General features: G+C 53.9%; 1 protein-coding gene across 1 annotated transcript; it reads left to right on the top strand.

The window, feature by feature from the left end:
- The first annotated feature begins 5,162 nt into the window (after window positions 1-5,162).
- TMEM74B (transmembrane protein 74B) lies at window positions 5,163-10,484 on the top strand. Its single transcript, XM_045883854.3, has 2 exons — window positions 5,163-5,285; window positions 9,262-10,484. The coding sequence occupies exon 2, from the start codon at window positions 9,303-9,305 to the stop codon at window positions 10,002-10,004; it is 702 nt and encodes a 233-aa protein (XP_045739810.1). The 5' UTR covers window positions 5,163-5,285; window positions 9,262-9,302; the 3' UTR covers window positions 10,005-10,484.
- Window positions 10,485-21,688: the final 11,204 nt, after the last annotated feature.

Below are 21,688 nucleotides of genomic sequence, written 5' to 3'. Positions count from 1 at the left end.
CTCCTTCTTTTGTATCCTGGGGAAAGTTGAGTGCTATATAAAAACTGTGACTACCTCGAGACCATCATTGTGTGAGGAAGCCCAAGCTAATTACCCAGAGACCACGTGGAAGAAAACTGAAAAACCCAGCTGACAACTGACAGTGAGAACCAGGTCCCCATACATGGCCATGTCTGAGCTTTTCCAGCCAATTCCCAGCACTATGGACCACTCCAGCTGACGCCGTGTAGAGCAGAACTGAGCTGTCCCCGGCGAGCCCAGCCCAAACTGCAAACTGAGCAAATAAATGGTGATTTTCTTTTAGGCTGTTAAGTTTTGGGGTGGTGTGTTATGCAGCAATATATAACCAAAGCACATTTATCTGTATAACAACTAAAATCATGTTATGCATCATTACTCTTGGAAAATTCTGGATTAAGTGATGCTCTAATGTTCTAGAAGAGCGTGAGCTCGCTCTCTCTCACACACACAGACTCAGACATCACTAGATAGACGCATAAGCAGGAAATTGATTGAAGACTTGTGGCATGCCAACATGACCACAACAACCTCCCAAATGGTCTCTGTTTTTTCTCTTGCCCCCTTGCACCTGGGAGCAGCCGAAGAGAGAACGTTTGCAAAATGCAAATCTGATCACATCACTCCCCTGCTTATCACCCACTGCAGTGTGCACGAGGGGTCTCCTCAGGTTCAACTATACACTCACACTCAACAGATGACCATAAGCCACACTTGGCGTTGACCTAGTCTGAAGGCTATATGACAGGAACCTTAGCCTGCTAGCATGGCCCTCAATGAATGCTAGCACCAGGCACTTCTCTCAGTGGGGGGTCCTTCCTGCCGGTGAGCAGAGTAAAGCACGGGTTCAAGGAAATGGGATCCCATCAGTGGGTGCAGGAGCCATCCTAGCTTAAAAGCTTCATGCCCCATGGGAGCCCACATCTTTGGACCTGCCCAGTTACATGAGTCACTGTGCTCAGGAAGCCCACAGTATGATTTTCCACCAGGTATTTATTGTTCCTTCCAGTCCAGATGTAGGTTACCAATCTCTCGATCCTTGTTTTTTAAAAAATTATTTTTTAGAACAATTCTAGATTTATAGAAAAATTGGGAAGGTAGTACAGAGAGTTCCCATAGACCTGGCACCCAGTTTCCCCTATTATTAACATCTTACGTTAGTACAGGACATTTGCTACAATTAATGAACCAAAATGGATACATTATTATTAGCTAAAGCCCGTACTTATTCAGAGTTCCTTAGTATTTACCTAATGTCCTTTTTCTGTCCAGGATCCCACTGAGGATACCACGCTACATTTAGTTGTCACGTCCCTTTAGGCTCCTCTTGGCTGTGACAGTTTCTCAGACTTGCCCTGTTTTTGATGACTTTGACAGTCTTGAGGAGAACTGGTCAGGCATTTTGTATAATGTCCCTCAATTGGGATTTGTCTGATGCTTATCTCATAATTAGACTGGGGTTGTGGGTTTTGGGAGGAAGACCACAGAGGTAAAGTGCCATCCTCATGATAGCCTATCAAGGGTATATGCTATCAACATAATCTGACTGTTGATGTTGACCTTGACCACATGGCTGAGGTAGTCAGGTTCGTTACGTATCTCTCCTGTAAAGTTACTCCCTCTTCATACTGTGCTCCCTGCAGGTCACTATGCTCAGCCCACCCTTAAGAACTGGGGAGTTATGTTCCCCCCTCCTTGGGGATGGAGTATCCTATATATTTGGAATTATGCATGGGAGATTTATCTTTTCTCCCCCTCTTTTTCATTTGTCATACTTTAGGTTACAATCCAATATTATTTTATTTGACCAAAATTGTCCAGCCTTTGAAAGCTCTTTCAGGTGCTCCCAATGTCCTTTGACACATCCCCATCCTTGTGTGTGTGTGTGTGTGTGTGTGTGAGTGTATTGAAGGACTTCCTTCCTGGCACCCTAAGGCACTCCATGCTCATCTTGTATATGTCCTGCTCCAGTTCCAGAATCAGCTGTTTCTCCCTGGTTCCTTGTGTTGGTGGATGGTATTAGAAACCAAGTTTGGGTACCATGTGTGCTTGCTGCTGTCCAGTATCATTGTCTAGGCTCTCTGAGCTGATAGAGAAAGGAAATGTACATGTGTATACCAACCTGTGTGCATACACATATCTATAAATATTTCTGTATATAATCTTCTGCGTCTAAATTAAGCTAAACATGAGTTCATACTGATATCTCCAGTTTTTTTTTTTTAAAGATTTTATTTATCTGAGAGAGAGAGAGAGAGAGATAGAGAGAGCACAAGCAGGGGGAGGGCCAGAAGGGGAGGGAGAGGAACAAGGAGACTCCTTGCTGAGCAGGGAGCCCAGTGGAGGGCTAGATCCCAGGACGCTGAGATCTTGACCTGAGCTGAAGTCAGACGCTTAACCGCTTAACCACTTAACCGTCTGAGCCACCCAGGCGCCCCTGAAATCTCCGCTTCTAATCAATTACCATATGGATCATCCCAGCCTCTTCCTCAGGGGTCATTTTTATTATAGCAATGTTGCCTAGTAACATAGTGGACATATGTTATCTGTTTCCAAGGAAACAGAGCTAGATAGTTAACCAAAGGTCAAATTCTCATGCAAAAGTGGAAGAGGTTTTGTTAACCCTTTACTCACACGCATCAGTGGCTCCCACGGCTCTGTGGGTAAGAACAAACTCCGTGGCGAGCTCTGCAGCCACCTGGCTTGCCGACAGTCCAGCCTCATCTCCTCCCATGTTCCCCCACGGCAGCCACCTCTGCCAAGCCTCACACCGTCCTCCTTCTCTCCCAGGGCCTTTGCGCATGCCAGTCCCTCTGCTGGGCAGACCTCTTTTCCCTGCCCTCTTTATCTGGCTGCCCCTATTCATCCTTTGGACCTCAGCCCAATCCTTGCTTGGGCAGGGGAGCCATCCCCATCTCCCGGACTAGGTCAGCACCCTGCCGCAGGCTCGGCACAGCACTGCGTACTTTTGCTTTATGGCCTTTACTACGGAAGCAGTGTTACATTTTCTCACCCTTTCCTCCCACTAGAATACGAGCTTCTTGAGGGTAGGGCTGCAGTTTATCTAGTTAACCAGTATATGACAGGTGCTCAGTAAATATTGGCTCATTTGCTTCATTCTTCATTTATTTTTTTTTATTTTTTATATTTTTTAAAGATTTTATTTATTTATTTGACACAGAGAGACATAGCAAGAGAGGGAACACAAGCAGGGGGAGAAGGAGGGGAGAAGCAGGCTTCCCCGCGGAGCAGGGAGCCTGATGTGGGACTCGATCCCAGGACCCTGGGATCACGACCCTTCACGCTTAACGACTGAGCCACCCAGGCACCCCGCTTCATTCTTCATTTAATAAATATTCATCAAGGGCCTTCTATGGGTTGGCCCCTTTTCTAGTCTCTGGGGATACAGGAGGGAGGGAGACAGGCAAAGCTTCTGCCTCTTGGTACCTACTTTTTAGTGGGTGTGACAAAAACAAATAAGCTCATGTCAGGAGTTGATAAATGCTATGGAGAAAAATTCAGAGTTAAGGAGTAAAGGGTGTTGGGGCACTGCTAGTTTTAAAAGGATGGTCTGGGAAGGTGTCTCCAAGAAGGGGGCATCTGACCAAGGACTTGAAGGAAGGAAGGGAGCGAGCCCTGGGGATATCAGGTAGAAGAGTGTTCTGGGAAGAAGGAACAGCAAAGGCAAAGGCTCTGAAGCAGGACTGCACACGCAGGGGGGGAACAGGGAGCGCTTTACACGGAGGTCTCAGCCAATCACCAGAGCCCCTACTACGCCCATTTCACAGATGAGAAGCTGGGCTCCAGGTGACACACGGCTGGGAGTGGCAGTGCCGGGAGGCACACGGGAGTCTGGGGTCACAGCTAGCTTCCCCTCAAGGTCCTGCGCAAGAGGCCAGCCTCTGAAGGCAGGGAGAGACTGAAGCCTCCCCACCCCTGAGGTCCCACCCAGGGCTCCACCACTCCGGCCTCAAAGGCAAAGGCACCCAATTTCCAGGCCATCCTGGTTGACAAGGACTGCACAGGCCTTTGGAGCAGGACGTGTCAGGTTCTCCCATGAGGTGGCTGAGGAGCCAGGACAGGGCATCCTCTTCTGCCTATCCTTCCAGGTGGTCGACCCCGGCTGGTCTTCTGAAAGCCCCCAGAGCCCGCATTTTCATGATCCCACTGACAGAGGTGAACGCTGAGGCTCACAGAGATGGGATGACCTAGCTGAGGACATGCAAGTGAGCTGGCCTCCAAGTCTTCGTGGAAACCCCACGATCTTCGGACCGAACTTGTCTCGGGGCTTGTCCTGGGCCTCCACAGACGGAGTATCACCTACACTTTTGTGCTCTGCGCACCTCCCTTGATTCCACCTTAATCTGGGCCCTGTAAAGGAAACAGTGAGCGCCTACCCACCTCTCACCCTCACACACTGCGCTGGGCTCTAGGGGATCAGACCCCGGCCCTGGCCTCCAGGAGCGGCCAGTCGGATGAGGGAGGCTGACCCGCAAAGAAAATAACTTCCAGAGATCAGAGCGATAATGCTGGCAAAGGGCCAGCCCAGCTGAAGGGGCCCGAGGTCGGCTTCCCAGGGCAGGAGGCACTGCGGCTGGGCCTGGGAGGGCGACCGTGTGTGCAGCCATTGGCAATTCCCCAAGAGAACACCCACCTTGGACCGTGCACCCCACTGTCCCACAAAGAAGAGCCGGGAAAGGGGGGGGTGTGTTCGTCAGAAGCTTCCTTTTAGCCTTCAGGTGGCGCCCTTGAGCCACGGAGCCGCTCGCGCCTGGGAAGACTGTCCCGACCTAGGGACCTGGGAGAGGACTCGGGTCCCACCTGGGGGCTGTGCGTGTTGGACGGGGTGGGGGCGGAGGGAGCGACGCGGCTCCGTGCGGCAGGGACGTCCCAGCGGGGGATTTGGGGGTGGGGGGGAGGCAGGCGGCGGGGGAGGGGTCTCCCTCAGCACCCACCCCCGCGCCCCGCGCCCCGCCCCTGCACCCGGCCCCGCGGGCTCAGAGCTTCAGTTCCCCGAGCTGGCGCGCCGGCGAAACAGATAAGCCCTCCGGGGACGGGGAGGGGCAGGAGCCCGATCCCCCGCCGGCCCGACTCCCATCCTGCTACCCGCCTCCCGGTCCCTCCCCGCGCTAACTCTCCGGGCGCCCTCGCCGGCCGCGGGCGGAGCTCGATCGGCGGCGCTCGGAGCTCCCCGGCTCCCGCCCTTGCCTCTCCCTCCCCGGAGGCCCCAGCGGCCGCGGCCGTAGAGCCCCGCGCGGCGCCAGCAGGTACGTGCGCCTCCGCGGCGGTTCCGGGCCGGGCCGGGCCGGGCCGGGGAGGGGGCGGGAGCCGGGGAGGGCGAGGCGGTGGCGGCCGGGCCCGCGCGCGCCCGGGCTGCGCCGCAGCGGAGACACCGGCGGGCGGGCGGGCGCCGGTGCGGGGAGGCGGGCGGGCGCCTGGGGAGGACGCGCCCCTGCCCCGGCCCGCGGGCCGCCGGTGCCCGCGTCTCCCGCGCGCGGAGACGGGGAGGGAGGCCCGGCGCAGGTACGCACGCGGACCGGGAACGGCGGGGGCCGGCGGGAGGCCGAGGGCCCCGGGCGCGGAGGGCCGGCGAGGGAGAGCTAGCCTGACCTCGCGGCCCGGCCGAAGGACACGCGGCGAGGGGAGCCCGGGCGCACGCGGGTCCGCGGGGAGCCGGGCCTCCCTGGGCCGCCCGGCCGCCCTGCTACCCGCGCCGCCCGGCCGACTCCGGCCTGGCCCGGCCCCGCCGCGTTTGTGGTCAAGGGCAGGAGCAGGGGGTGTGAGGTGCGGGCAGGCGGGCGCGCGGGATGCGGCGGGCAGCCGGGGTGCTGGGGTTTTCTGCGCGGAACTTTGGGTATAACAGCGTGGACCGGCGTGTGCGCTTGTGCGCGCCCCGAGGCTTTGTGTACAACTCGTGAGTGTGTGTATCGATGGGGTTTTGTGAAGCTTCACCCACGGCCGCTGTGCGTCTCCCCGCGTGTTAGTGCGCGCGGGGTGGGGTGGGGTGGGGTGCTGGGCCCCAGGCGGGTCTCGGTGGGTGCCGTCCGGGGGATAGTTCACTGTGTGTGCGTAACCAGCTCTGCCCCTTCCCGGGGTGTGAGTCCCAGTGTGGTCTGCGGATCTTGGGGTCACACTGCGCCGCTTCCCATGTCTGTGGGCGCTGCCTGTGGTAAAGGTTCCTGGGGGTGTGTGTGTGGATCTGGGCTGTGTCTTTCGGGTCCTGTTGGACTGCAGATGAAATTTGAGTGATTGGAGTGTTACTGGTAAGGTTGGCGGGGCCGCGGTGCGGTGAGCAGTGGACACCAGAGTCTGTCAGTTTGTTTCTGCTTGTGTGTGTGTGTGTGTGTGTGTTGGGGGGTGGGTAATTGGGCATGCCCTTGTATAACTGGTGGGGACTGGTGGGGATCTCTGAATCTGTGTGGAGACATCACAACTCTGGGTGACAGGGAGCCTCTTTTTTCTCTGCCCTTTTCCTAACTCTGGCATCCTAAGAAAAAGTTTTGGGTTCCTGCTAGGTGAAAGAAAGCCCTGCTCCCAGAATTTGGGTGCCCCGAGTTTCCTTGGGATATGGAGGTATCAGCATGCTGGTCTGGGAGGGGAGTTCTTTGGGCCACTCCAGGAGCTGAGTTCTGTGGAGGGTGCTGAAGATCTGGGTGGAGGGGGGGGGGCTGCACATCTGGACACCCACTGGGCAGGAATGGTCACCGCCCCTCCCTGTTTGTGGTGGCACTCAGGAAAATGCTTTTGGTGCCAAGAGTAAAAAAGCCAGCCAGGACACCACACCACACCTCTCCTCTCCGTTTACTGGAAAGTGGGGACAGCCTGGGCAGAGCCTGGCTCTGAGTAGGTAGCCCACTACCCCGGGTCGGGGGAGGGATTGTCTGCCTGGGCCGGTTGCCAAGCCCCTCCTGAGGGCTGGCTGTGTTCCGAGCCAGGGGGCTGGGACCGGGACGGAATTCAGACACATCCCTGCCCTCAAGCTGCTCCCTGTGGTCTTCAACAGTGGGACAAAGTAGAGCTACCAGTGGGGGCTGGAAGAGCCAGGGAGGGAGGGTGGAATGATGCCACGGGTGCAGAGAATGCGGGTTTGCAGGTTTGTAGGTGATAACAATTCTTAGGGAAACTGTATTCAACTTCTGGCCCCCACATGCATGCCAGGGGTCCTGCCACGGTTTGTAAAGCAGAGGTAGTAATTCCTGCTCATGGGGCTGGTAAAGGTTGCAGGAGAGACTCCCGAGTGAAGTGCCTGCTATAGGGTGGGCGGGTGCTCAGCAAACGTTTATTAAATTGGAACTCGGGAAAGAGGGACGTGGTGGTAGGAATGGGTTGTAAGTGGAAACAGGCTTTGTACTCACATGAAAGGCCCTGTGTGTGCTAAGAGGAGGTATCTGCTGCAAAGTCCACGTTGGAGGGAAGATCAGAAAGATTGAACAACGTGCCTTCTTGCACTGAGGCTCTCTGAGTTTCATTCATTCGTTCGTTCCATTCATTTGCACTTCATTTGCTCATATTCTTTCTCTCTCTCTCTCTCTCTCACACATACACACACACACACACGCATGCACGCACACACACAGAACCACAGGGCACGGGAGAATACACTCAGGTGTGGGAATGCAGAGAAACATCTAGAATCGTATATATGTGTGTGTAGACATACCAGGGTGTGCGAGCCACTCTGTACCTGGGGGTCTCTGTACAGCACGGGGACTTGGGTCTATGTGCCTGGGCCCTGGGTATATGTGCCCCCAGGATGTGGGTGTGTACAGGGAAGGGTCAGGAGTTCTAGATGCCAGGTGGGAGCTGGGAGCGGGGGCAGCACTGGATCTACCAAAGGGAGGACGCATCATTCACTCCGGCTGAGGGTGGTTGTGAGGGAATGAGGGCCTACGTTGGCCAGATTCTTCCATTTTGCAAGCGAAGCCAGGAATCCAGAGTTTAAAATGTAAAATCTTTTGCTTTTTATATATTGGCAACTACTTCAAAAATAAGTGAACAGACCAGAAACAACAAAAAAGCAAAACTTTGACGAGCCAAATATGGTCCATTGGCTGAAGCTGGCATTCTCTGACGGGAATGCACGCGTGCCGTCTGGGTGTGGGCGGGTGTGTTCAGATACTTGGGTGGGGTATCTCCTCTTTGAGCAGACACTGACCCCTTCCCCCCGCCCCCTCAGCTCCCCTTCTGTGGTTCCCATCCAGGTCCCCCCCATCTTCTACTTCCATAAAGGCATTCGGCTTTGACCTCAGTCATGGCTCTCAAATGGGCTCCTTCCTCTTTGCCCTCTCAGCCACCATCCCTCCACCCCTGACCACAGCAGATCCCTCCCTGGACCCCTGACCTCCGCTCTCCTCCTTCCAATTCTGTCTTCCATGGAGGAAGGAGCCCGAGAGAGCTTCCTGAAATCTAGGCAGATCAGCACTCTCTGTGCCCACACCTCGCCTCCCTGGCTCCTTGGCCTGGCCTCCAGAGTCCTTTGAAAGCTGGTCCCAGCTGACCTCTGAGGCACCCCTCTCTAGAATGCCCTCACCCCCCACCCCCCACAGCTGGGGGATTTCCCACTCATCCTTTGAGGTCTGGTTCAAATGCCACCAACCCCTAGAAACTTCCTTGACTTTCTCCTCTTTGTCCCCACACCATCGTCATCATCTCTGCCCCTCCCCGTGCCCGCAGTCACCCTCATTTCATCATGACAGTGTCCATTAATTGAACTGGCTGGGGCCTCACATTATTTTATGAAATCCCCGCATCAACCCTAGGAGGGAGGCATTTCACTTATTCCCATTTAACAGATGAGAACATTGAGTCTGGAGGGGTCACCTCACTCGTCCAAGTTCGAGTGGTGAAGCTGGGATTTGAACCTGATAGCCACTGTCTGAATGATAACTTACTGAGCACCTACTGTTCTGAGTCCTTTATATGGATGATCTCAATCCCTATGCCAGTCCCATTAAGTAGGGAGGAGTAGTGTTATTGTCACTTAATAGACAGGGAAACTGAGGCCAGAGAGGATAAGTAAATTGCCCAAAGCCGCGCGCCAGCCGGTGGTGAAGCAGGGTCCTGGCCTGGATTGGATGGCACCACTCTGTCGTTGTCTGATTCCCCATCTATCCCCACCTCCGTCTGGCAGGCTCCCCTAGGTGGGAACTGTGCCTGGCCGCCCTCACACAACTGAGGTCTGGTGCCAGCAGGCTCCTGGTAGAGGTTTGTTAAATTCGACTGACTTTCTCTTTTCTCTTCTAGCTGCCAAGAGGCCAAGGGATGAGCGGGGGCCTTCCTTCCCAATGGCATCTCCCCCCGGCCTGGAACTGAAGACACTGCGCAATGGCCCCCAGATCCCAAGGAGACCAGCTCCTCTGGGCCCGGCGGCTCTGCCCAGGGAGGGTGTGGAGAATGTCTGCTTTTCCTCAGAGGAGTGCGAGACTCATTTCCAGAACCCAGGGGACACCAGACTGGGCAGATCCCCCAGCACCCCCGGAGGGGGGTTCCCCTCACGGCCCCGATCCCAGCGGGACGATCTATCCCTGCGTTCAGAAGAGGGGCCAGGCCTAGAGCCCGTGAGCCGCCCGGTGGATTATGGCTTTGTTTCTGCTCTCGTTTTTCTGGTGAGTGGGATCCTCCTGGTGGTGACAGCATACGCCATCCCACGTGAGGCCCGAGTCAACCCTGACACAGTGACAGCGCGGGAGATGGAGCGGCTAGAGATGTACTATGCCCGCCTGGGCTCCCACCTGGACAAGTGCATCATTGCGGGCCTGGGGCTGCTCACCGTGGGCGGCATGCTTCTGTCAGTGCTGCTGACGGTCTCCCTGTGCAAGGGCGAGCTGTACCGCCGGCCCACCTTCGTCCCCGGCAGGGGCTCCAGGAAGACCTACGGCTCCATTAACCTGCGCATGAGGCAGCTCAATGGGGATGGGGGCCAGGCCCTGGTGGAGAACGAAGTTGTCCAGGTCTCAGAGGCCAGCCACACCCTCCAGGGGTCTTAAGTAAGAGCCCACCCTGTGTGGCTGCTTCAGCTGCAGGGCTCCAAGGCCCCCGAGAGCCTGGGGTTGCAGACTGAGCTCCACGGAGGGCCCTGCGGAAGGAGCCTTGGGTGGGTGCTGGAGGGGGGCGTCCCGGGGCCAGGCCCAGGCGGCACGTGGGAGAGCGGTTCCCTGATCCGTTTGCAGCTTGAGGTTTTGCCTAAGGTTTGTTTGGAGGATGGCTTCTGCTGCTAAAAATACAAAAATTTGGAAACCACTGCCCTTGGAGGATGAGGTTTCTTGGCATTTCCGAGGATTGAGAGCCCTTCGAAAGGCTGCCCATTCTGTTCCTCATGCCTTGGGGAATTCCGGGATCTCTGCGGTCCTCATCAGCCAAGTGTGGGTGTTGGGCGACCTTGGAGGGACCCCCTTTCAGCCCTGACCGTCTGTTGGGAGGTGGCTTCCCGACGACAGGAGAAATCCACACTGAGGTGACCGTCCCCTCTCCAGGCCTCAGTCCCCCTGCCTGTGAAGTGAGAGGGTTGGACTGGATGATCCCCAGGGCCCCTCCAGTTCTGCCTTAGGAATGGGAGCCCAGTAAATCTCTGCTTCTGGCCACTCTTACAGGAAAGGAGGGTGTCTGGCAGCTGCTCGCCATTCTCGGTGCCATTTTCTGGCCCGGCTCTGGTGGCCCCCACTGTCATACATGTAGCAGCCCACACAGTCCTGCTGAAGAGCCCCCGAAGTCCCCTGGTTAGGCTGGGTTCAAGTCCAAAGTTGGCTACGGCCTGATTTGGGTCTTGGGATCGAATCACCTGCAGTGACCAGATCTCAGCACATATCTTGCAAGGTCAAGTGCACAGACAAGAGAGCTCTTTCATACAAGAAAGGGTGAGGGCTTTGTTGTATTTCCGTGGACAGGATGTGGGCTTCCAATACCTCCCCCTTCTCAATATTATGTCTCTGGGCCTCACCTTATTCAGGTAGCAGGAAAAAAATTTTTTTAATGCTGAATTTGTAACCTCTCTTCCCCCCCCTTAGCAGTAAAGCGAGCCCCAGTGTATGTGGGGAGAAATCAGGCATGTTCTGGTGGCCTAGAAGCTCCTAGTGACCACCGTGTGTTCCGTTTTTTCCTGTGGCATGTTTGCAGGCTCTGTCCAGACTCTATTCAACTAGTGACAAGGAAAGGAAGTGGGCCCTAGGGGGCAAGGAGATACAGGTCCTTGAGGACTGGGGGAGGCATTGCCTGGTGTGAACGGCCCTCGGGGGCTTGGAGAGTACGTGCCTTCTAGGCCCCACTGGTGTGAAGACTCTGAAGGCATCATTTCTGTGAGCCCCCCGACCCCACACAGGTCCTACTCACTCCATCTCAGTTGGCCAGGTGGGCCCTGGATCCTAACTGTCCCTTGGAGGTGGAGGGTGGGGTGGGAATGGGGTCTGTAGGCTATAGAGCCGTCCTGATTAGCTGTAACCCGAGCCTTCGATCCGCTGAGCGGAACATCTGGGCAATGTAACGTCACAGCTGCTAGGACAGATCAAATATCTGCTCGTGCTGGCAGGTTTTGCCAGGAGTAGAGGGTTGGGGGAGAACTGGAGGGGACAAGGGCTGTTCAGCGTGGCCTGCGGGGTTCCGTTCCTGGCGTTGAAGGGGTGCGGTTTGGAAAAGAACAAAGCCTCAAGTGGGTAAAAGATGCACAAGTCAGGGCTTCCCTGATGTGTCGCTTGTCCCCACCCGTGCTCCAGAGGACTGGATGCACAGAGTGGCAGGAGCCGTTCTAGGTAAACTACAGTCGAGTGGAACATCCCAAATGATGGGCTGAGGCCTTTCCAATCCCTACAGTGATGATAACACAAATACTGGTCCAAGCCATATGGACTACCATGACGGCGGGGGCTCATTTGACTCCAACCTGTTGAGTGGTGCATCTGGGACCATCAATGCCTATCAGTTTAAAGGCAGTGAATTGTATTTAGGGGCTAAATCTGTTGGAAGATGGAATCCCGGGAATCCCAGGTTTGCTCGAAGCCAGAGAAGCCTGCTTTGCATCTTCCTGCAGAAACTCCTTTAGAAAATGTGTACAATGGATCGAGGCAGTGATGACCTCGTCAGTAAATTAAGAAAACTTGAGCGATGCCAAAAACATTTCCCCAAGACTGCAGCTGAGCTCTCCCGGCCGGTGGGGCAGAAACAGGTTTAGGAAGGAATCGGAGGAGCATGGCGCAGGGTGCCGAGAACTTTCTTTGTAGGTTTTTTTGGGGGTAGGTGTGATGTGGTCCCAGGGGCCCTGTGGTCACTGGAACGTGCCTCACGTGCAGGAACTGCCTCTCCTACCCGACATGCTACTGGGGTCCCCCAAACCTTGCTTCCCTAGTGTGTTTGATAGCCACTTTGGAGTTGGTAAACCTGGCTTTGAATCCAGGCTCTGTGACCTTGGGCAAGCTACTCCACCTCTGTTGTCTTCTCTGTCTGTGAAGCAGGAGAGGTATGAGGTCCCGTCACTAAGAGCCCTCCTTCCCCACTTCAGTTAGGGATAACTGGATTAGGCCTGAAACCTCGGGGCCCACATCCTGTCTGCCTTCTCTCATACCTCTCATCCTACCCATGAGCACATCTGGTTGGTTCTACATTAGGAATCTGCTCCCTGCCCAGTCCTTGGCCACAGTTACCTGCTCCACATTGCACATTGCTATTCTAATTTCTCTCCTGTCCACCCTCTGTGCCCAGTTCATCTTCCACTTTGCAGCCAGACAGATTTAATTGGGTCAGGTCACTCCTCTGCTCAAAACCCTCCTATGACTCCCTCTCACTCTGGACAAAAGCCAAAATTCTCCCTCTGACCAGAGGTGGATGTACTGTCCAGGCCCCTCACTCGCCCCAGGCACCTTCCAAAGCCCTGAGTCAAAATTTTATTGGTAATTTTGATTTTTTTAAAGGACGGCCCCTTAAATTGCATAAATTCAGGTCCCCCTAGATGTGGGTCCATCCCCCACGGTGGCCCATGAAACCCTACACGATCCGGCCCCTGTGGCTCTCTGACCTTATTTCTCACCCCTTGCCTCTTTGTTCACTCCAGCCACACTTGTCTCCTTGCCGTTCCTCAACCCTGCCAGGCACACCCCCCACCTCAGGGCCTTTGCACTTGCTGCTCCTTCTACCAGGAAGGCATTTCCCCTTAATAAGTGCAAGGCCCACTCGCTCACCTCCTTAGGGGCTTTATTCACATATCACCTTTTCAGTGAGTCCCCTGCTGACCGCCTATTTAAAATTGCACCCTTCCCCCATCTCAACCTCATTCTCTCTTTTCCTTCCCTGCTTTATTTCTCTCCAGAGCACTCATCGCCACTGCTGTGTTTTATACTTACTTACTGTCTCTCTCTCCCACCACCTCCCCCACTGCATTGCAAGCCACACGAGGGCCCAGGGCTAGAACAGTGCTTGACACATGGTAGGTGTTCTGTGTCGAATGAATGAATGTAACCCAAGCTTCTCTGTCTGCCGCAGTGCACTCAGGCCCTCCCTGGGCAGGGTCCCAGAGACCCGCAGGCCCTGCCTCGCCCCCTGGAACCCCCTCTAGGGGTGGGAGATAGTCATGCAGAAGATCCTGTGGCTGGAAGTAGGGACAGAGTTTGCCCCTGGGACCTGAAGTTGGAGCTTGGGAACCCATTTGCCTTCCTCTCTCAGGCCCTTGGTACTGCTTCATGTGGGAGAGGTAGAGAGCTTTTTCCTCCGATGGAGGAAGGCGGTTCTTCCCCAGCCTTGTTGGAGATGGGTTCCAGCTAGTCTTGGGGGGACATTTACTGGATATTTAGGAGCCTGTGAGATACACCAGCCTGATTCTCTCTTACTCAAGAATCTTGAGTGCCCAGGCCTGGGCCTTTGAAACAGTGTCTATCCTCACCTCTGTTCACTGACCCCCCAGGCATCCTGTGAGTCTTCAGGCTGAAAATACCTGCTGTCTGAGATTCTACCGCGATTGCTCCCTTCCTTGAGAATAAGCATGACCTTCTCTGGGATTCTCTTTAAAACGTCCCCCTCGGTACATGCACACACCTACACCTACACACGTGCAGGAGCACATACTTGTGCATGCACGTGTGGGCGTGTGCACACGCGTACACACGACTTTCTCTTGCTGACCTGGCTCAGAAGCCAGGACACATCCTCTTTTGAAGCCACGGCAACGTCTGGATTATTGAGAACGTATTCTCTTTCTCCAGAAGTCACAAGCCTTGCAGTTCCCAGGATGCTAACCTCACAGCAATAGTCAAGTTTTCCCTGTCCAGGTGCTGCTGGTGTCTCTATCCTTCCTGCTTCCCTGTGGGGCCGAGGGGGAAAGATGTCTGTGGAGTGTTTCCACCTGGCATTCGGGGAGGAGACTGTGTGGTCCTGGCTGGGGACCAGATGAGCTGGGTCCTGCAAGTCACCCCTTCCCTAGGGGCCTATGGGCCAGTCACTGCCTCTCTGGTCCTCCAGAATGAAATTGGAAACCTTCCCACTCTGCCTTGTCTGGGGACTGAGGAGATCAGGAAACACAAGCAGAGGGCATTCCAAAGTAAAGAGCATGTTACCCTGTGTCTGGAGAGCTTTGGAGGGGCAGAAGGAGAGGGGGAGGGGGGCATTATGAAGCCATAGGAGCTGGAGTTCTGTCTACGGGTTCTGTCTGCGAGGGAAGTAGGGTGTTGGTGGCACTGACAAAGTCAAGGAGATGCCCTCCATCTGGGCCTGTTGGTTTCTCTGGGAGAGAGTAGACTCCTCTTGATCTCACCAAGGAGGTAGATTTCAGCTAAGGGAGGGAGAAGCTTGCTGAGACCTTGTCCTGGCTGGAGTGGCAGGGAGCTCCTTGTTAGTGCAGGTATGTTAGATTACTGGTCAGGTGTTGGGTATCTTTAAGGACGGAGCATAGTAGAGTTGGGGAGGATTTCATCAAGAGGCTCCCCCAGCTTCCAACCCCCATTCTTTAAGGAGAGCCAACATCCCAATGGCCAGAGCCTGGCCCTCTGTATTGTCTTGTCTTTGGCCCAAATACCCTCCTCCCCAGATCATTCCTCTTCCTGGGTCAGGTCATCCAGGAGCAAATGAGAAGGCCCAGGGTATCTGAATGGTGTGGCAGGTGGCAGGGTTATTGCCTTCCTTTTCCCAGGAGGCCCTGCACTTCTGAGCTTTGTCCCTACTCAAATTTCAGAGGTTTGGGGGCAGGGCCCCTCATGGAGGGGGTTGACTGAGATGGCCCATCCGGTAAGAGCATACGGGAACTGGCTCCGGGGTCTGATTACCAGGATGCTTGGTGGATGTCTAATGTCCCCAAGCCTCTGGTTTCCTCATCCATAAAACAGGCTGCTAATAACAGCACCTTCCCCAGAAGGCATGGCGAGCAGTAAATGAGACATCTGTAAAGCACTTAGCCAATTTGTATTGTAAAGCCAATACGACTAGCTATTCACATTCATTCATTCGCATCTAACCAGCATTCTTCCTTGAGCAAGACACTGTGGGGACACATGGCCCCTGCCCCTACGTTAGTCACAGACTGCCTGGGAAACAGGACAGTGCACATCAGGCTGTGTGTGTGTGTGTGCACGCGCACGAACAAGTGTGCGGAGGAAGTATCTGATTGAGTTGGGTCAGAAAAGGCTTTCCTGGAAGGGATGACGACTAACAGGAATCTTAAATAGGGAGGCAGTGTCTGATATGAAGAGTGTCTGACGTGGGGAACAGGAAGGGTATACTGGGCAGGGGACCAGCATGAGCAGAGGCTTAGTGGCATACAAAGCCTGGGGTTTACCGGGGAGGGGGAAGTGAGGGAAGGGGGTCTGGAGGTTCTGTGCTGGAGTGTTGCAAGGAAGCATGCTGAAGAGCAGGCATGTCATCATGGGGTGACCACAGTCCTCAGCTCACAGAGTCGTTATGAGGACTCTTGAGTTTGCACTGTATAGGACAGGGCATGGGGCCTGGTACACGGAGAGAGCTCACTGCCGACCATCGTGACCACCTGCAGACGTGTGTGGCAGGAAGACTCTTCTGATGGCAGATGTGTTGTAGGGGTGACACTGGCACTGGGAGGCCAGCCCATGGGACTGTGGTCTCCAGCCACAGCCAGAGGACATGACCTCGACCTCCGGGCTCCGGCTCGGCAGCCCATTCCTTCTGCACCCTCAAGCTGCCAAGGACAGGTGCTGGCTGCTGCTCACCTGGGCCTAGGGGGAGGTTAGTGAGTGGAAGGATCTTCTGGCAGGGAAGCTGGCCCCAGGAGAATAGGGAGGGCAGGGGAAGAAGGGGCTGCCATGCCAACCTCTTCCCCGGGGAGTGGGGCATCAGGGCCAATACTGACTTAGTGTCAAGGGCATTCAGAAAAGGCCGTGTCCCTCCCTCTCCCAACTCTTCTCCTCCTCCTCCAGTCTCCCTAACTTCCTCCTCTTTGGCTCCTTTCTTCGTGTCCACATTTTCTTTCACTGAAGCCACTCTGGGGTTTAGGGGTCCACAGGTGAGTTGTTACTATTGCTGACTCCCTTTGAACCCCTGACTCCCCTCCTGAGAGTCCCCACCCTCTCCCATCACAGATGAAAGCAGAGCCCACATGTCCATGCCTGCAGGGCTCAGCAGGTGACATTCACGAAGGAAGCAGGAGGCCGTGGTCAGTGGTGGCAGGATTAAAGGGGCGCTTGCTTCAGCTCTGGCTGGCTGGTGCCCTGTGGTGGATGGGCTTAGGCTTGCCAGAGCTCCTGATCGGTCAAGAGCAACTGGGCATCTGGACATTGTGGGTAAAAGGATGCTGATAGGGATTATCCCATGGCCTGAGAACTGTGAGGCGAAACGGAGGACACAGGAGTGTCTGATGAGATGCCGCCTGCCGGGCCCAGATATCCACCCCCTGCCCCCTGTCTGGGGCTTACTAAGTCACTCCGAGAGATGGGTACGCCCTCAACAAGTGGACCGACCTCTGCCTCTTGGCTGGAGTCTGGAAGTGCAAGGCCTGCAGACCACCTGAATGCTGGCCATCTGAGATCCTTCATTCATTCTTTCAATAAAGATTTGAGCACCAATTCTCTGCTAGGTTTGGAGATACAGTACTGAACAGATGAAAAACGTAGAGAGTACTCTGGAGAGGGCTTGAGATATATCTTCTGGAACTCAGGAGGTGTTTGTGAACGAGTAAATGAGGTCTGTTTCTGCCCTGGAAAATTTCTGATGTGGGAGGCCATGAAGTGGCCTGTGCTGGCTTGAAGGGACAGTGGTGTTGGGGAGGAAAGGCAGTCCTGCCTTCCCTCCTGGTGTTCTGAGGCCCGGAAAGGTAGGCACATGGAGGACCCCATGGCTGGAGGGGCCCCGAGTGTTGGTGTAGGGAGGGGAGGGGAGGCTGGAACTGTGGGGGGGGGGTACAGGTGGCTGTGAAGCCAGCACACTGATTCGAGAAGCAGATGGGCTGTGAGCCTCTGGTGGACTAGACGGAAGCTCCCATCCTATCTGAGGGTCCAGGACAAAGCTCTCATCACCCCCCCAAAATTACGCCTGTTGTCACCTGGGGACCCCAGCATCAAAAACCCCACCCAAAGCACCTAGTATGAACTAGAGCAAGAGCGCCTCCCCCCGACCCCATCCGCATCAGGCCAGTGAAGAGATACTTCACTTCTCTGTTTTCCTTCTCCTCATCCTACCACAGAGGAGCAGCAAAGGTCTAAAAGAGGTCAGGGAAGACCTCTTGCAACTGCGGTTCTAACTGGACTGGACCGAGTCTGAGAGTCAAAGAAATCAGTAGTTATTGCTTGGGCTGTAGATGCGGAGATGAGAAAGGGGGCATTGACAGAGGTCAGCTGGATGAAAGAAAACACTTCCTGTTTGTACCTTTCATTGAACCAGTTATGCATTACACACGTCAGTCATCCCATTTGTAAGTGAAATACTGTGTTCTCTCTCTGCCGGGCACTCTTCTAAGCATTTGCCTCTAGTAGCTCATTTAAACCTCACAACCACCTTGCAGAGTAGGTGCTGTCATTACTCCCATCGTACAGATGAGGAAGCTGAGGTTAAGTGACTTGCCCAGGGTCACACAGGCTGGTGCCCCGCAGAGTCAAGACTCAAATTTAATAATATGCCATCATGCCTCTTATTACATTTAATAACATGCGGGCAAGAGCGTGTTGGTGGGTGGATCTGGGCCGTGGGCTGCCACTTTGAGGCCTGTAGTTTCAGTGTGTTGGGAAGCTCTGTGGGGGAGAGGTGGAGGGCGGGGGGGGGGTGTGTACTGAACTGGGCCAGGCCCATGGCCCCTTAAGAATCATGGATTCTCACAGATGGGCAGGATCTTAGAGACAGTCAGGTCGACCTTTAACCCCATTGTACTGATGCGGAAACCCATAGGGGGCAGGACTTGCCCAGGATCACCATGGCTCAGGCCCTCTGCCTGTCCCCCTCTTCTTCATAGGCTTCTCACTTGAATTTATGTCCTGGGAACCAGGAAGCCTACAGGATGAAACTGCATTCCTATGATTCTAATCTGAAGGAGGGGAGGGCAGGACTGTCTTGGAAGCAGAACACCTAGGTCTGGGTCCCTTTCTCTTAGGGATGCCTGCCTGCCCCAGGAGTGGGCCATCCTGGATTGAAGAGCAGCCACCACGGTTGGGCTTACCCAGGCCCAGAGGCAGCTGCGCAGAAGGATGGTGCTGACCAGGGTGCTGAACCTGGATGGCCCCTTCCTCTAACACTCAGCCTAGCTGAGGGGGGAGGGAAGTGGAAGGGAAGGAGACTTCCAGCTTCAGGAATGGGTTTTGCACAGAGATCCATGCTTCTCCCCTGGAGAGGGTGTGGGGATCTGGGTACAGCAGTTCTACGAAAGAGCACTGGCTTGAGAACCAGGCTGACCCAGGTTCCCATCATGGTTCTGCCATCCCTTGAGGGGCAAGCCTAGCACGGCAACCACTGCTGCTAACAGTGTTTACCTTGCGGGTGGCTAGAGTACTACACGAGACTAGGAAAACCAAGTACACTGTGGGCACCAGATAAATGCTTGTTTCTTGCATTGGAGAGCAGCCTTATCTTGAGCCCTCAGCTGTATCCATCCATATGGCCTCAGTAATAACTGGCACCCACTGAGCTCCAACTATCTGTTTATAAGACACACTATTTGGTAGGACCCTGCAGCAATCCTGAAGGTAGAGGTATGGCTGACTGCAGATAAGGCCACGCACCAGCAAAGGGAAGTCTGTGAGTCATACCCATACCTGCCTGATGCTCAGACTCCTGCTTGGCTTCGAGTAAGCCAAGCCTACTGGGCTTTTCAAACCCTCTTCTTCTCATCTAGAGAATGAGGACACTACCTTATTATGGTTGTCACGATTTGAAGATATAACGTATGCTATTTTACAAGGGTACATGCATATTTAGACACATATATGAAACACATGTGAGTGACCCATGGGGGCAAGGGAATGGAATGGGTACGGGGCCAAAACTTGAAAAACAATATGAGGGAGTTCTTGCATATGTTAGTCATAGTGTGTCATGAACCAAGAAGACTGGCTGAATCCTTTGCACCTGATAGCCAGGTGAAAGGAAGCGATACAGATATTACACTGGAGCGTCTCAAACTTTTCATGTGCACGTGAATCACCTGGTGAACTTGTTAAAATGCAGATTCTCGTTTACTAAGTCTGGGGTGGAACCCGGGATTCTGCATTTCTAACAAGTTCCCAGGTGATGCTGCCGGTGCAGCTGGTTTGAGTAGCAAGGATAGAGAGTCTTCCCTTTCCTTCTTGGGAGTTCTCAAACTTGCCGGATCATAAGCATCTGAGGAATTCATAAAAAACAGATTTAAAAGCCCGACCCTAGAAATCCGGATCGAGGTGTGGGTTGCAGCCAGGATGTACTGTGTACTTTGAGCAAGCACCACAGGAGACTGTTAAGCCCAGGCAAGCTGGGAAGTGTGGCTGCGGTAGTCCTCTCTACCCCTGCCCTGGTGCAGCCAGACCCAGGACACGGAGTAGACAGAAGCAAAGAGAAACAGGGCCAGCTCTAGAAGTGGGAAGGAAACAAGGCAAGGAACAGAAGATGGGGGACGTGGGGGCTGCCAGAGGTAGGACAAGTGGTCTATGGCAGGTCACCATAAGATAAAGATTTGGAATCAAACGTTTCTTTTCCTTGTAAGCCACTGGGTAAACACAGAAATTTCAAACCAAGCAAAAGCAGTGCCATGAACTGCACTAGACCTGGAGAGGTCATGAAAACTTGCCTACAGACAAGACCCGTCCTATAGCACATCCTGACCAGAACCTTTCGAAGTCAAACCAACCCCTCTGTAGCTTACCAGCCACGGTCACCCCGAGGTGGCTCCTACCAAAGCCATGCTCTTCTCCCCAGGGGTGACGGGTTCTGGTCTCTGTCTTGCTCAGCCTAGGTCAAGTTCTTTTTTTAAAAAACAAACAGAAAACAAAACCACAATGAGATACCACTTCGTACCTACTAGGATGGCTCTACGCAAGAAGACTAGCAAGTACTGGCGAGGATGTGGAAAAACTAGAACCTTCATGCCCACCGTCAGGGTATGGTGCGGCCAGTTTGGAAAAGTCTAGCAGTTCTTCAAAAAGTTAAACTGAATTGCCACACAATCAAGCAATTCCACTCCTAGGTATAGACCCAAGAGAAATGAAAACCTAGGTCTACACAAAAACCTGTACACAAATGTCCACAGCAGCATTATTCACATAGACAAAAAGCGGAAACAACCCAACAACTGTCCATTAACTGCTAAGCGGATAAAGAAAATGTGGTATATATCCACACAATGGAATATTCTTCAGCCATCAAAAGGAATGTAGCCCGGGCGCCTGGGTGGCTCAGTTGGTTGGGCGACTGCCTTCAGCTCAGGTCATGATCCTGGAGTCCCGGGATCGAGTCCCGCATCGGGCTCCCTGCTCAGCAGGGAGTCTGCTTCTCCCTCTGACCCTCCCCCCTATCTCTATCCTCTACCCTCTACCCTCCCCCCCATGCTCTATCTCATTCTCTCTCTCAAATAAATAAATAAAATCCTAAAAAAAAAAAACAAAAACAAAAAACTCTTAATTTGAAAACTTAGAAACTCAAAATTGTACTTTAAGACTGTGTTGCACAGCTAAACACTGAGCAATCAAAAGATCTTAGTCAGGGCGCCTGGGTGGCTCAGTTGGTTAAGCGACTGCCTTCGGCTCAGGTCATGATCCTGGAGTCCCAGGATTGAGTCCCACATCGGGCTCCCTGCTCAGCAGGGAGTCTGCTTCTCCCTCTGACCCTCCTCCCTCTCATGGTCTCTGTCTCTCATTCTCTTTCTCGCAAATAAATAAAATCTTAAAAAAAAAAATTTTTTTTTAAAAAGGAATGTAGTACTTAACACCGGCTACAGCGTGGACATGAATCTTGAAAACATGAAGTGGAAGAAGCCAGACACAAAGGCCACATATTGTGTGATTCTACTAACTGTCCAGAACAGGCAAATCCTTAGAGAGAAAACAGACTAGTGGTTGCCTGGGGCTGGAGGGGGGCTGGGGCGGGGGTGACTGTTAATAGGTTACGGGGGTTTCTTTTTGAGGTGGTAAAAAATGTTCAGGAATTCGATGTGGTGATGGACGACTACACTGTGAATACGCTAAAAACCACGGAATCGCACACTTTAAAAGGGTAAACTTTATGGGTATGTGAAGTATATCTCAATAAAGCTGTTATTAAAAGAAAAAAAGTAACA

The sequence above is a fragment of the Mirounga angustirostris genome, unplaced genomic scaffold (assembly GCF_029215605.1).
Source record: "Mirounga angustirostris isolate CCGP_5_RB_7025 unplaced genomic scaffold, mMirAng1.0.hap1 SCAF_10, whole genome shotgun sequence".
Lineage (NCBI taxonomy): Eukaryota > Metazoa > Chordata > Mammalia > Carnivora > Phocidae > Mirounga > Mirounga angustirostris.
This window is presented reverse-complemented; position numbering and strand designations above follow the sequence as displayed.

Coding starts and splice junctions, on each gene's coding strand:
- TMEM74B (XM_045883854.3), top strand. CDS start 9,303: ATGGCATCTCCCCCCGGCCTGGAACTGAAGACACTGCGCAATGGCCCC.